General features: G+C 45.2%; 1 protein-coding gene across 6 annotated transcripts in view; it reads left to right on the top strand.

Moving 5' to 3' along the window:
* The window catches only part of CELF2 (CUGBP Elav-like family member 2), a 543,470-nt gene that overhangs the window by 84,210 nt on the left and 443,896 nt on the right, over nt 1–15,364 (top strand). For all 6 annotated transcript variants that reach the window (XM_082238999.1, XM_082238980.1, XM_082238982.1 and 3 more), the window contains exon 2: nt 13,872–13,907. In XM_082238999.1, coding sequence (XP_082095125.1) covers nt 13,872–13,907 — 36 coding nt within the window. The remainder of the gene's footprint in view (nt 1–13,871; nt 13,908–15,364) is intronic.

Below are 15,364 nucleotides of genomic sequence, written 5' to 3'. Positions count from 1 at the left end.
GTCTTTCTCTCATAGTTTGCCTGTTAGCTTAGCCAATTCTGCATAGTTCATCAGCTTTTCTTGCTATTGTTCCTTTGATGGTATAAGTTTCCCCAGCCACTCTGGGCGGCTCCCAATTAAAAACAGTACAGCGTTAAATATTAAAAACTTCCCTGAACAGGGCTGCCTTCAGATGTCTCTTAAAGATAGGATAGCTGCTTATTTCCTTCACATCTGAAGGGAGGGCGTTCCACAGGGTGGGCGCCACTACTAAGAAGGCCCTCTGTCTGGTTCCCTGTAGCCTCACTTCTCGCAATGAGGGAACCGCCAGAAGGCCTTTGGTGCTGGATCTCAGTGTCCAAACAGAACGATGGAGGTGGAGACGCTCCTTCAGGTATACTGGACCAAGGCCGTTTAGGGCTTTAAAGGTCAGCACCAACACTTTGAATTGTGCTCAGAAACGTACTGGGAGCCAATGCAGATCAATTCAGACGGTATTTCTTCCATCTTCCAGTATTGTGCAATCAAGATTCTTGCTGCTGTTGTAGCACACATAAATAATGTCCATTTTTCTTTTGGTAGCTCTTGAGTTGAGCTACCTGTTTGTTAGAAGACCCCAGGTTAAATCCCTGGCATCTCTAGGGAGGGCTGGGAGAGCCCGAAATCATGAAGAGCTGTAGCCAATCAGTGTAGACAATACTGCACCAGATGGACCAATAGTCTTACTCCTTATAAGGCAGCTTCCTATGTTCCCTTCCTGGCTAATGAAAGTTGCATCATTGCAGATGTTTTCCCAGGAACAACTTCAGGTCTTTCTTTTTCTTTTTTGGAAGTTTAGCATGAAAACGGAAAATATGGCATGTGTTGAGTGAATCAAAATGGACCCGGCAGCTCAGGAGAATGTAGTGGCGTAGCGTGGGTTGTCAGCACCCGGGGCAAGGCAAGTAATTTGCGCCCCCTAACCCGTGGATTTGCACCCCCTAACCCGTAGATTTGCGCCCCCTAACCCTAACCCCCAGATGTTGCGCCCGGTGCAGCCGGCCCCCCTGCACCCCCCACGCTACGCCACTGGGAGAATGGAGTGCTTAGTGTTGTGTTCTTGCCTATGTATATTTCAATGTGAGACCACAAGATAGGGCAAACTATGTGTCTAAATATGTAATGCAGTTTTGCACAATGTGGCACCTTCATTTCTGCCCTTTTCCCACTCAACTTCTGTGCTGGGAATAGTTTTACAGATTCCAAACTTTCTGAATTGGCATCAAACAGCTGCCATTATTTAAAACAATCTGCTGGTTTGGGGGGGGGGTTATTTGCCTCCTTCTCTCCCCAGATTACATTTATTTTGTAGAAGCAATATTTGGTCCTGGGAGGTATAACAGGTTTAACATCTATTATGTCATATGGATTTGAGCAGAGACACAAATGGTTGAGATCACCGGAGCAGGCGGAAATGAAAATTGGGTTATATTTATTGCAGGCCGTCCATTTTCTTTAGTGATATACGAAAAGGGGGGAAAGGCGGGGGGGGGAGTGATTTAGTGCAGGGTTCCTGTTTGTAATTTAAGCTGGCAATATAAACTGGCAAAATAAACCGAAATGTATTGTTTGGAACAAACATACATGTGTGAAGAGGTGCAGATGGGCTGGCTGATATTCAGCGGGTTTGTTGTTTTATGGAAAAACCGAAAACAGGAATTCGCAAGAGGTACCTGCAGCCACAAGGTTGCAGTCTGTTGCGTTCCTGTTCAGTGCTTTAAGCAGTAAACATGCCCATCTCTACAATACTCCATTACATTCCGTGTTCTGCCTGCCTTTCTGTCCCTGCACCTCCCAAGAGGCAGTCAGCATTCTGTTGCCACTTAGCATACCCGGGTCCTCATCGGGCTGCTTGCCCCCCCACTTAAGCTTCTTTGCCTAGGTTAATTTATTTTGGGCACTTCTGCAAATTGTGAGGTTTTTTCAAGTCTGCTAATCCCACCCTCGCAGGGGTGCCAACTTGAATAAAAATTGGGGGTGTTATGTACTTAAGTTCTCACCCTGGGCCAGCAGGGGGATACTGTAGATAGTTTTCACTCAGGTCCACATATGCAAATAAGGGATTGAAAGTGACCTTCAGTGATTGGATAGCTGCAGAAAGTTGTTACAGTTGCGTTGTACTGGAGCGCTAGATAAGCTGGCTGGCTGAACCTTTCAGTTCAGTTCTGTTCTGGCCTGTGAATAAACAAGAGCTGTTTGAAGAATCGCTGTGTCGTCTGGTATGTTCACCCACAACTTAACAGGGGGGGCAGGTAAATCCTACCCCACATAATCAATCACAATAGTGGCCACATGCCAAATATTTGAATGGCAATGGCCATCGCCTTGGGGTGCAGCCCCCTCAAATATTTTATTGAGGGGAAGGGATCTTGGCCCCTAGGAGCTGGCTCCTGTTCTCCCTCATATATATGGATGCTGTTTGGCTCTGTTGGTATGATGTGAGACTGGATTGTGGGTTTGAGACCCACACCAGGCATTGCAAAGTGTTGGTGCTGACCTTTAAAGCCCTAAACAGCCTCAGCCCTGTATATCTGAAGGAGCGTCTCCACCTCCATCGTTCTCTCTGGACACTGAGGTCCACCTCCGAGGGCCTTCTGGCAGTTCCCTTGCTGTGAGAAGCGAAGTTACAGGGAACCTGTCAGAGGGCCTTCTCGGTGGTGGCGCCTGCCCTGTGGAACGCCCCCCCCATCAGATATCAAAGAAATAAGCAACTATCTGACTTTTAGAAGACATCTGAAGGCAGCCCTGTTTAGGGAAGTTTTAAATGTTTGATGTTTTATTGTGTTATAATATTCTGTTGGGAGCCGCCCAGAGTGGCTGGGGAAACCCAACCAAATCGGTGGCATATTATTATTATTATTATTGGACTAGATGATCCTCATGGTCCCTTCTAACGCTATAGTTCTACAATTCTGCAAGCACTCACAGCACTGCTACCAGAACAAACTGGAAGAAAAGTAGTACAATGGGACTTCGGGTACAATGGTGCTTCCAGAACGTAATTTGTTCTAGAAGCCCGTTCTTAACCTGAAACTGTTCTTAACCTGAAGCACCACTTTAGCTAATGGGGCCTCCTGCTGTCGCTCACCACCACCATGCAAATTCTGTTCTCATCTTGAAGCAAAGTTCTTAACCTGAGGTACTATTTCTGGGTTACCGGAGTCTGTAACCTGAAGCGTCTGTAACCTGAATCATCTGTAACCCGAGGTACCACTGTATAAAGAGGCTCAGGCCAAAGAGACTAGAGTTTAAATGCCAACTAGTCTGTGTGTGTTGTTACTGCTGCTGTTCCGTGAAATGGAGTGCAGCATCTCAGGACTTGGATATTGAAAGAGGTGGTTCTTTATACTGACCTTAACATTAATTAAAGTGATTTGCAAGCTGCTTTTAAAGGCTCCATTGGTGCCAGAAGGTGGGACAATATAAGAGCCGTATATATAAATGGGGGGGTTGGGGGGTTGGAATCCTATTGATGGTTTTAATGATTTTTCATTTTTATTAAGCTGTCTCGAGTGCTGGAAGAGGATGGGGTAGAAATTAATAATCCACAGAGGATCCGGCACGACTGCTGTAGTCTCAGTCTATTGTTACATTCAGACAAAGGCATTTGACCTTGAACTGAACATCTTGAATAGGATTGCTAATTGGCAGCAGCTCTTTAGAAAAATAAAATATAAAAATCTGGATTTATTTCTTGCCACATACATGCACAGCCGCATGTGCTGTGGTGAAAATAAATGGCATCATTCTCAATTCACAACCTTGCTTGCGGCAGTTCTTCCTCAACGCTCCCAGCGCTGCTCATTTTCAGCGATAAAGCATAATTTTTTTTCCTACGGGGGGGGGGGAGGAGGCCTGGGTGACTTCTATAATTACATTTAATAATAAGTTCTCACAATCTGATTTTTGGGGGTGAGTGGGATACTCCCACCATTAAAAAAACAACAACAGCAACATCAAACTGATAAATTGGCCTTTGATAACACAACTGAAAAAGCTGTACAGTTCTTGTTATAAGAGTTGCCATTTTCTTAATTCAACTGCAGAAAATGGTTCCTAAGTGGGCATGGAGGAAACTGCCAATTTCGGTTTTTCTCCTTAAGTTTGGCTCATCACATTTTCACATCAGTTTGCTTAGAGGGGGGGAAAGTCTCTCACAAATACACCAGCATTTTAGTGCACCCTCCTCTCGATACGCAAATTTTTCTATGCAATTTTGCCTAAGACACACATTTCCTGGAAGCCAGTTTGTGATTTGTAATTCATTTTGTGGTGCTATTGTCAACAAAGATATGCATTTTAATGCATGCCCCCCCCCAAAAAATGTACATTATATCACACTTTTTAAATACGTTGAAACCATCACTTCTCTGAATTTCCCCCAAAGTGCTTCAGTTTCCACATCATGTCAGGAAGTACTAATTGAGCCAAACCGAATTCCTTCCCCCATTTCTGTTCCTAAGCCTTGCTGGTTGCCTTCTCTTTGTCTCTTTCTCCTCTCTCGCACATCTCCTCTCCTCTTCCCCTTCTCTGTCTCTGACAATATTGCTGGATAAATGAAGATTTCTGTGTCATCTTCCCAACTTCGCTGGCACTCCTCCCAGGCTGGTTAGACTTGCCGTTTCTGAAGCCCAAATAAGTGAGCTTTTAATGAGCGCGAAGGCTCATTTAATAGTTGGTTCGGGTACTTAGTAGTTCCTCTTATTTAACGGTGGCAGAATTATAGCACATGAAGGGCGGGGTGATTAATAGACCTACCTGTGCATAGTGAAGTCTAACAGTTCCTTAATGGTGCAAACTGCCTTAAGAATTTATTATTGTTTGGGGAGAGAGAGTGGGGAGGGGGCAGATGTCTAGTTGAGTGGTGATGCATTGTCGCTGGAGTAAATCACTGCTCCAAAATAGTAGTGCTGGATTTTAGTGAGCGTTGGCGCCTTTCAGCTGAATTGAGACCCAGCTGAAGTATTTGCAAGCTTTGTCCAGGGTGTGGGGAGCTCATCTGGATTTTGGAATGTTGGCACCTGGCTCATAACATGGATATATGCACGGTCAGGGGAAAAACAATGCTGTCCAGGGTTGTAAAGACTGCGGAGGGAATAATTAGGTGCACTCTTCCCACCTTGGATCAAATCTATGCTGCCAGGTGTCATAAGAAAGCTGCAGAGATAGCGCAGGATAATACACAACCCGGAAATGATCTCTTTCAGCTTCTGCCTTCTGGAAGAAGGTACAGGGTTATACAGACTAGGACTAGCTGCCTGAGAAACAGTTTCTAGCCAAATGTGATTTTGGTTTTAAATGCAGTGTAAGGTAGTCTCTGTGGGAGTATATTATATTTAATTATGGGGGATCAGAGTTTTTAGGGGGCTAACCAGGCTGGGACAGTAGGCTTGTTGGTTTTTGAATGTCTGGTGTAGATTTTTTCAATTTCGTTGTTCTGTATGGGACAATGGCAATAAAGATAATTGTATCGTAATAGTACTAAAGTAAGGGCCTAATGTGAAAGTGTGTGTGTGTGCGCGCGCACCTACAAAACAACTTGCTCTCAGCCTGATCACCTCTTCATTTCATGCACAGAATCTTCTTGTACATTTAAAGTCAAAGAAGAGCTTTTTATGGTAAAACCGCATTGTTTTATAAGAGTCCAGGCATTATGACCTGAACCAGTTTGTGTCCTGTTACAGAAGTACCGTATTGGCCTGAATATAAGCTGCACCTGAATATAAGCCGCAGCTTTAAAATTGGAGGTGGGGGGGGGAGGGGAAAATACCCAAACAAAAGCTGCTCCCTTCCTCGCTGCTCCTGGCTGCGTACTGGGGGGGGGGGAGCCACACTGCGTTGCCAGCGGCCTTTCCCCTTCCTTGTTCTCTCCTTTCCCAGCCTTGGGAGAGAGGGCGGGGGACTGCGCATGGGGCGTGGGCCGCTTTGCCAAGCACCTGGCACTGTTTGCCCCGTGCTCCTGGCTGCGTACCATAAGGTCGCAAATATAAACCACACTTTAACTTTTCACAGTTGGAATTTGGGGGGAAAGCTCGGCTTATATTCGGGCCAATACATTAGGTGACATTTTGACTGATTTCAGCATCTCTAAGAAGATTGGGTTTTCCCAGTCCGTAACCACCTCCTTCCGGTGGTTTCCATACTGCTCTCAATGGCATATGTATTTTAATTAGCTCCTTTCTTGTCTTATTACTGGGAGAGTCAGTGAAACAGTTTGCCCCAAAGGATAATGAGATGCTTTTGCTCTTTCCAGCAACGGTCACCCACTCCCTTGGGACAATGTTATGTCATTCGGTAGAAGGATGCTGAGGGTGAGCAATGGTGGCTGATGACAATGGTGGATAATCACTCCCTGCCAATTCCCAATTTTAAACGGCTTCGGCCCAGTATACCTGAAGGAGCGTCTCCACCCCCATCGTTCTGCCCGGACACTGAGGTCCAGCGCCGAGGGCCTTCTGGCGGTTCCCTCATTGCGAGAAGCGAAGCTACAGGGAACCAGGCAGAGGGCCTTTTCGGTGGTGGCGCCCGCCCTGTGGAATGCCCTCCCATCGGATGTCAAGGTGATGGAAAACTACCTGACATTCAGAAAACATCTTAAGGCGGCCCTATTCAGGGAAGCTTTTAATGTATGATATTTTAATGTTTTTTTGGTTTCTGTGGAAGCCGCCCAGAGTGGCTGGGGAAACCCAGCCAGATGGGCGGGGTACAAATAATAAATTATTATTATTATTATTATTATTTTCAAGTCAGAGGTTCAGTGAAGAGATCTAGGATGAAACAGCAGAATAGTGGCATATGGTGGGAACCGATGGGGCAGACTTCTCTGCTCTGTGGATTCCTGCTGATGGAGATGTAGAAACCTGTAGTCCTCCAGATCCTCGTGGACTCCATTTCCCATCATCCCTAGCAATTGGCTATGAGTTCTAGGGATGATAGAGATCCACAATATCCGGATGGTCCTATCCCTGTGCTAATGTTTTCTTAACCAAAGAGAAATGTGTGTGAAATGCGAATAGAGGAGAGAGGTGATTGGTACAAGAAGAGAAGCAATTGATTGCTGAGATGAGAAACAAATTCCCTGGGTTTTGAAGAAGCATGTTGATATGAGAAGGTTAGTGAGCTCAAATGGGCAGCGATTGGAAATCGCGTGGTCTCTAATGCATTGCACGTGTGGTGCTGAAATCTCTGACGCTGCAGAACTCTCACTACTATTTCTGATGCTTAAAAGGAAAATTTTCTTACAAATAAACAAACATGAGTATATTAGGAGACACATACACTTTAAAATGGGACGCGGGGGGGGCACTGTGGGTTAAACCACAGAGCCTAGGGCTTGCCGATCAGAAGGTCGGTGGTTCGAATCCCCACAACGGGGTGAGCTCCCGTTGCTCAGTCCCTGCTCCTGCCAACCTAGCAGTTCAAAAGCACATCAAAATCTACCTAAATAGTTACTGCTCCGGCGGGAAGGTAAACGGCATTTCCGTGCGCTGCTCTGGTTCGCCAGAAGCGGCTTTGTCATGCTGGCCACAGGACTTGGAAGCTGTACGCCAGCTCTCTCGGCCAATAAAGCAAGATGAGCGCTGCAACCCCAGAGTTGGTCACGACAGGACCTAATGGTCAGGGGTCCCTTTACCTTTACCTTTACCTTTACCTTTACACTTTAAAAGCTGATAGGTTTCCATGTGGCTCCCAGGTCGTCACACATCTCTGTGTTGACTTGGTCCAGACCTGCATACCTTTGGTAAGGCTTGTGTGTCTTCAGCAAAACCCCATGTATCTTCAAACCATACCCATCCTATAGTTTCCTTATGGGACATGTCTTGTTTCATGTGGGAGAGGAGAAAGAACATGGGGAGGGTGGGGGGAGGGAGGGAAACATACTAGGAGGACCCTTTACTTTTGGTACATGCATCAAAATAAAGTGAATAGCTGCCAGAGAAAATATGAGTAGATGTTGGGTGTGGAAAGCAATACGACTCTGTGGAATCAGATTTGCCAAATCTGTAGGGAGTCTCGTGCAGAATCCATCTCCTTTCCAAGAGGGATAATATTCTGTAGGAGAAAAACCTTGCAAGTGCAGAGTTGGGAGAATACTGAAGGAGCAGGGAGATGGTACAGCCACATGAATTTAAAAGTTGAAGAAGAGAAGAAGAAGAGTTTGGATTTGATATCCCGCCTTTCACTCCCCTTCAGGAGTCTCAAAGCGGCTAACAATCTCCTTTCCCTTCCTCCCCCACAACAAGCACTCTGTGAGGTGAGTGGGGCTGAGAGACTTCACAGAAGTGTGACTGGCCCAAGGTCACCCAGCAGCTGCAGGTGGAGGAGCGGAGACACGAACCCGGTTTCCCAGATTACGTGACTACCGCTCTTAACCACTACACCACACTGGCTTGAGCGCTTTTAACTTCGCAGCTGCCTCAGTGTGGAGGACAAATGTATAACTAAATTGCACATTCAATGGCCTGTAGGGCACTTAATATTTTCACAGTTACCATTCATGTCAACATTTATCTTGTTTTCAGATTATTACCCTCCGGATATATCCATTCCAGTCAGCCACTGGGGAGGGAGGGATGTCGATTATATTAGATACCTGCATCCAAATGCTTCCAAATACATAACATGCTGCCTCCTCGACTCTCTTTCCTCCAACATCACTCGCTGCTCTCATCTTTGGGCTGGTCTGTTTTATTGTGGCCTGCTGCTGACACCTCCTCCCACCCAAAGAATCCCTCTAGCTTCCAACCTTCTCTATTCTTCCCTATTCCCATTTGTAGACCTTTCTCTCATCAACAACTGTACTGTGACTGATTAGCCTTTCCCCCCCTCCCTGTGCTGTGACATCACAGCAGGGCAGCCAATGCCAAGGCAGCACCTGTTACATATAAAAGCATAGGCTGTGTGAATATGTTGACTACTTGTCAGCGTAGCTCCTTGTACTTACAAAGCTGTAAAATGTGTAAAGCATACAGCTTTACCTCTGCAGCTAAAGAAACATTGGATTAGTGTCAGGCTGATGGCTTCTCATTCTATGTACTGAGTTTATATGCAAGATTACCTCCTAACTGCTGGTTGTACTTATTTTCTAGGCAGGCCAACAACTCTTTCTTTTGAAATCAGATGTAACATCCCTGCTATTCGGCTCGTAAGATTTGCAGTTCTGAAAATTACAGTATTTGCAACCTGGATAACACACACACTCACATGTAGATTTTCTTGTGGTTTCCAGTATTATTTTGCAGACTATTTGAGCCTGAAGACTGTGTAAAATCGCTTTTCGTTTTTCTCTCCTTGATTGCTGCAAGGAGTTCCTTTCTTGTTATCAGAGCTATTGGCAGCTGTTGGGTGGGTCAGAGCCAGCGACTCAAGAGTGGAGATGGTGCCTGATTTGAACTGAGCCAGAGATTGATCTGAGGCTGAGAACTCCAACACACTGGGCTGGTCCTTGTGTAACTTCCTCCTGCAGTCAGCCCAATGCGTAGGGGGTTGGAGCATGGTGAGGCACAAATCCAACTCATCCCTACCCACCAAGAATTTCATCCCCACCATATGAGGATGGACTGTCTAATTTTGGTGTGCACGTGTACAAATGGCGTGGCTCATATTATTGCTTTTCCTGATTAGTCTCATAACGCAGGGAAGTTGTATGCACAGATATGGTTTCACAGAAATCGCTTGGAAGATCATGGCACATTATGCCCCATAACTTTCTGGGTGGGTTTGAGATTTGTTGGGGTTTTTTTAATAGTAAAAGATCAGAATCTGGGGCACTTCTGGAAGCCTTCATGGGCACCATGAAGGTTGGTGACCCTTGGTCTACATTGATTGGCAGCAACTCTCTAGGGTTTTAAGAGAAGGAATCTTTCATAGCCCTACCTGGAGGTGCTGGGGATTGAACCTGGGACCTTTTGCATACTAGACAGATGCTCTGCCACTGAGCTACAGTGCTATATCCCTGAGTTGGCCAGATTAATGGACCCTTTGCTCATCCGGCTTGCTAGTGGCAGCAGTTCTAGCAGTACTTGAAATAAGGATTTCACATCATTGTAGCAGCTGATAAAAATGGACTGCTGCAATGTTCCTTCCTTCATTTGCAAATGGGGTGATGGGGGTCCTTGGATTTGTCGTGCCTTGCCTGCAGGCTGAATTTTAGAATGTCTGGCGTTGAAAACTACAAGGGAATAATACACCTGGCCTTTTCATCTATTGCTCTTTTGCCTTCCTTTCTTTCTCTCTTCTTTTTTATGCCGCGCTCTCCTGACTTATGACCTGCATTCTTGGATTCGAGCATGACGTCCTAAGTCATTACCCTTCTGCTGCCATGTATAATGCGAAAGTGAGAATTTGATCTGCCGAAAGGGTGACATTTTTATTTGAGCGCAATTAAGCACATGAAAGATTGCTGCTGAAATATGTGAGTCAGCAGCTGACTTTATTCACCGCAAAGGGGGTTACGCACATCTCAAAGCTTCTTTCTTCTCCCTCCTCCCTCAAGGCTTGTGTTTACTTCCATTACAAGTGGAAGAACCATCATCCAGTGCCCCAATTCTAGCATCATTCTGGGGTATTATATGAAGTAGCTGCCATGAAAAGCAGTGGAGGATATTCTGAGATGATTCTGCAGAGTAGCTTCTTTTCCCTCCAAGGAGATGTGAGAGAAAGAATCTGAGGCATATTTCTTTGGGGAGCATAAGACAACCCCTGCTGGATCTCAGGCCAAAGGCCCATCTAATCCAGCGTCTAGTTCCCACGATGGTGCCCTGAATGGAGGACCAGTCTACAACAGCACACTCCCCTCCTGCAATTCCCAGCAAATAGCATTCAAAAGTAAAGGTGAAAAGGTAAAGGACCCCTGGACGGTTAGGTCCGGTCAAAGGCGACTATGGGGTTGCAGCGCTCATCTTGCTTTCAGACCGAGGGAGTCGGCATTTGTCCACAGACAGCTTTCCGGATCATGTGGCCAGCATGACTAAACCGATTCTGGTGCAACGGAACACCGTGACGGAAACCAGAGTGCACGGAAATGCCGTTTACCTTCCCGCCGCAGTGGTACCTATTTACCTACTTGCACTGGGGTGCTTTCGATCTGCTAGGTTGGCAGGAGCTGGGGCAGAGCAACGAGAACTCACTCCATTGCGAGGATTCGAACCGCCAACCTTCCGATCGGCAAGCCCAAGAGGCTCAGTGGTATATTGCCTCTTACAGTGGTGGGAGCACATAATCCAGTGGAAGAATGTTTCCATCTTGGCCTAGTCCTAATGCACACCCACACATGCTCCTTTCTGAAAGTTAAATCTAGATAGGATGCAGTGAGGCTGAAAGGCTGCAGCAGAAGCTGGCACTCCTTTGTTATGGGAAAATGTTAGGGGAATTCCAGGACGGAACAAATGAAAACGCCCTCCTGATGCAACATGCCTTCTCCATTCTTGACCAAATTACTATCCCTGCAAATCTTGCGAGCAGAATATGATGGCAATCACATTCCCTGTTGATCATCCATGCCTCCTGGTTAAGAAGTTGTGTCCATGCAGGTATTCGGGAACCTTCCGAAGCTGGGGAATAGTGGTCCATCATCATGCTATTTGATGTTGTCCCAGCTTGTCTTTGTAGTTTAGATTTTCATTTGTCTAATGGAGCAGAGTTTATAGAGCTGTTATCAGGCAATGGCATCATATGGTACAACTCATCTGTGGCTATGTAAGATCCAAATGCTTTTGACTTTTAAGATGCCATCAGCCTAACTGTGTGTATACTGTAGTTCTGCTGGAGTACAAGGTGTGGCATTAAATGCAATTTGGTATTTTTAATGTTTTAATTTTAAATATAGGCTTTCTAGCCCTCATCAGCAGTGGCTGGCAACCTGGGACTCCCCCAAGCTCACCATCTCACCTACTTCCCCATCCCTGCCCCCAGCAAGCAGCCACTTGTCTCACCTGCTGAAATCCCAGAAACTAGAGAATTTTGCTGAATAACAACAACAACAACAAAAGTCACTTGCGAACAAACCATAATCCATGAATGAGGTATTCTCCCCATTGCTGCAACCTCACTTGGAACCATATAGTAAAGGATGAGGAAGAATTCTGATAAGTAATATGGGAGCCACTCATCGAAGAGGACAATAAGTTAAAAAATCCATGGACCCAATCCCTGCAGCATGTTCCTTTAGCTTCAGCCCAGGAACTAATACAACCACTAATACAAGATATCATTCTATAATCATCTTCATGGGAAAGGACACCCCCTGCCACCATGAAAATAATCATTGGCTTGGTCTCACTGGGTTGCTAAGGAACAAATTTTAATCCTGATTGGAGGACTCAATTAATATATGTGCCTGGGCCTAGAATTGGCCAAGTCTGCACTAATGTTGATAGGATCCCCCAACTGGCTCATGGTTCTCTCTCCATCTTCCTTTTAGCCTTTCTCCAGACCTAGTCCAATTCTCAAATAAGGGAGATTATCCAGTTTCTTTATCCTTATTATATACATAATTCATCTTTTCCTGGTGCAGGATTTGGATTGCAGAGGTACAGAATTTGTTTTTTTTTAAGTGGAGTTAATTAAAATTTAAAAAACCAGATTCCATATTATCTTCTCTGGTATGTTAATGGGAGGAATAATAGCTCAGTGACAGAACATATGTTTTTCATGCAGAAGATCCCAGGCTGAATCACAGGTAGCTCTAATTAAAATAATCAGTTAGGAGGTAATTTGAAAGACCCCTGCCTGTACCCCTGGAGAGTTGCTGTCAGTCAGTGTAAGTTAGATGGAGAAATAGTCAGAGATTGTATAAGACAACTTCTGATGCTCCCTCCTTGCATTCACCGTACAAAAATATTATTTCTGTGGTCATGTCTGCAATCAAACCAATATTACATTTCTTGAGAGTTTTGTCATTGTTCCTGTTTACATTGATAATACGGAGACAGGAGAGGACTTGGAAAGGGTGAAGCTGGCAATTTTGGTTTCTTTTGGTTTCTCATCCCCCCCCCCAGTCTTTAGTTCTCCACATTTCCACAGCAGTTCGCAAAATGTTGCTTCGAAAAGTCCTCATGAAAATTCACCATTGGATTTCTCCTAGTGATGGAATTTTCCCTAATACAAGGCATTTCTTGCATGATTTCCCACTAATATATGCATCTTTGTGCATGCCTTACCCCGGTCTATGCGTTCTTTGTGCGCATTACCTAGCTGGAAATCTGCATTGCAAAATTTGGAGAAGGAAAGATGCGTTGCAAAATTTGCATTGCAAATTTCGAAGGGTGGCCGTGTTTGGATTTGTTTCTGAAAAGCACAAATTAAGTAGTTCTCATTGACATGCAAAGTGAATCGGATGTCTTCCCCATCCCAAGAGAGGGCGCCCAAATGATGCGCTGAAATAATGTGCATCTGTGTTGTAAATGTGTATTGATTGTACGGCGGCCTCCCTCCTTAGAGGGCAATGCATATTGCTTACTTCGTAATATAATCAGCCCACCCTGAGGCCTTTGCAGACTCCTCAGCTCATGGTGCTCAGTAAAGTCATAGACATCTGCCCCCAAGTCCTGCCCTGATGGCGCTGCTGTAAATAAAGGCAGGAAGCTGCTGCAAACTGCCCATGCACAACACCCTGTACAAAATTCGGAAATAAGAAACAGACTAATTCCTGATGCATCCGTTCCACTTTGGAGCATCAAAATCTGGGGAGATATTTGTGTGTGAATTTTGGAAACGTCCCTAATTAAAGCTGGCTGCTTTCAACGTATGTCTTAAGTTCTTGTTACCCTTCCCAAAGTCATTAGGAATAAGCTCTTTTAAATACTAACGAAGTTTCCCTTCTGTGTGTCTTCTCTTCTTTTTCTTTTTTGCAGAGAGACTGCTACAGAGTTGTCTGGAACACTACCAAGGTAAGCAAGCTGTTCTGCTAAACCAAATCTGTGTGTTGGCTTTGGGGAGTTGCTGAAGGGAACATGCAAACCCTCTAACTGAAGCATCCAAGACAGCCTGTCAAGGGTTTAAGGAAAAAAAGAGAACATTTGTATGTGAAACAATAGTTACAAAATATGTGAGGGATTTTTTTTTCCAGGGGGGAGGGGAGACCATTTGGCAGACAGACGCAGCTGCAGAGCAGCTCTGTGTAATGGTAGATTTTGCGTGAGTGAGTGTGTGCATCTCTCTAATTGATAGGCTACCTGCTGCCCTAAGGAAGTAAATCTTGGGTGAACTTCTGCTAGGTTAAGGCTTGGAATACTTAACTGGTAACCTCAGTTTGCTTTTGGATTTTTGTCTGCATGGTTGACATTTAAGAAGAACCAGGATTTTTCCAAAGGCCCGTGAATCCTTTAAGAGACTACAGAGGGAGAATTATTTCCCGGCAAGGGACAGATTCAGCATAGTTGCCCTTAGGTGTTGTAGAATCATTGAAATGTAGAGTTGGATATGATCCCAGGGGCCATCTTCAACCCTCTGCAGTGCAGGAACCACAGCTAAAGAATCATTAACAAATAGCCACCCAAACTGCTGTATTTTCCACTCCATAAGACGCACCTAGTTTTCAGAAGAGGAAAACAAGGGAAAAAATATTCTGAATCAAATGTTGTACTAAACTATTTAATAAACTACCAGTATATCAGAATAATATTTCAACCATGTAAAGTGAACAGCAATCAACAGTGACATTAAGAACCATCATCACTGTCATTAACAAATGAAGAGAGACTTTACCCCCTAGTAAGGGGGGCAGGCAATGGAAATATACAAGCTTCCCAAATTCAGTCCCTTAGATCTAAGGACTGTATGGTTTGGACCTACACAATTATTTTAATGAAGCTAAGAGAAGTGGGACTTTCTTCCTTTTTCTTCATTGCAGAGAGCTCCGGGGGCTTTCGTATGAGGGAGGAATGAGGAAGAAATCTGATTCATTTCCCGTTTAAAGTCCAACCTACCTAATTCACACCTTTGTACACAACACAAGGACCAAACCACAGCCGCCCTTCAAATTTCACGCTTCTGCAAAGGAAGGCACTACTGTCCTGGCAAGACCAGTGGTGGAAGGAGGGTCTGGCATGGTGGCACATCACCTGTGGGGACGTGGGACGTCGCCCACGCGAGCGTCGTCCCAAGGGCGTGTGCGCTTGCGTGCGCCCATCCCAATGGGGTGGCTGAGCATGGGGTCGGAGGGATTACACGGCTCCCACTGTGCTTTCTTTACACCCGTGTAAGCGGCTCCTGTCCCACTTTGCTGCTTTAAAATGAGTGCAGCATTCGCTTCATAAGACGCATAGACATTTCCCCTTACTTTTTAGGAGGAAAAAAGTGTGTCCTATGGAAAGAAAAATACGGTATGTTTAGACACCTCTAATGA

The sequence above is a fragment of the Podarcis vaucheri genome, assembly GCF_965113315.1.
Source record: "Podarcis vaucheri genome assembly, chromosome: 10".
NCBI lineage: Eukaryota > Metazoa > Chordata > Lepidosauria > Squamata > Lacertidae > Podarcis > Podarcis vaucheri.
Note: the sequence above shows the minus strand (reverse complement) of the source record. Positions and strands in the feature narration are given on the sequence as shown.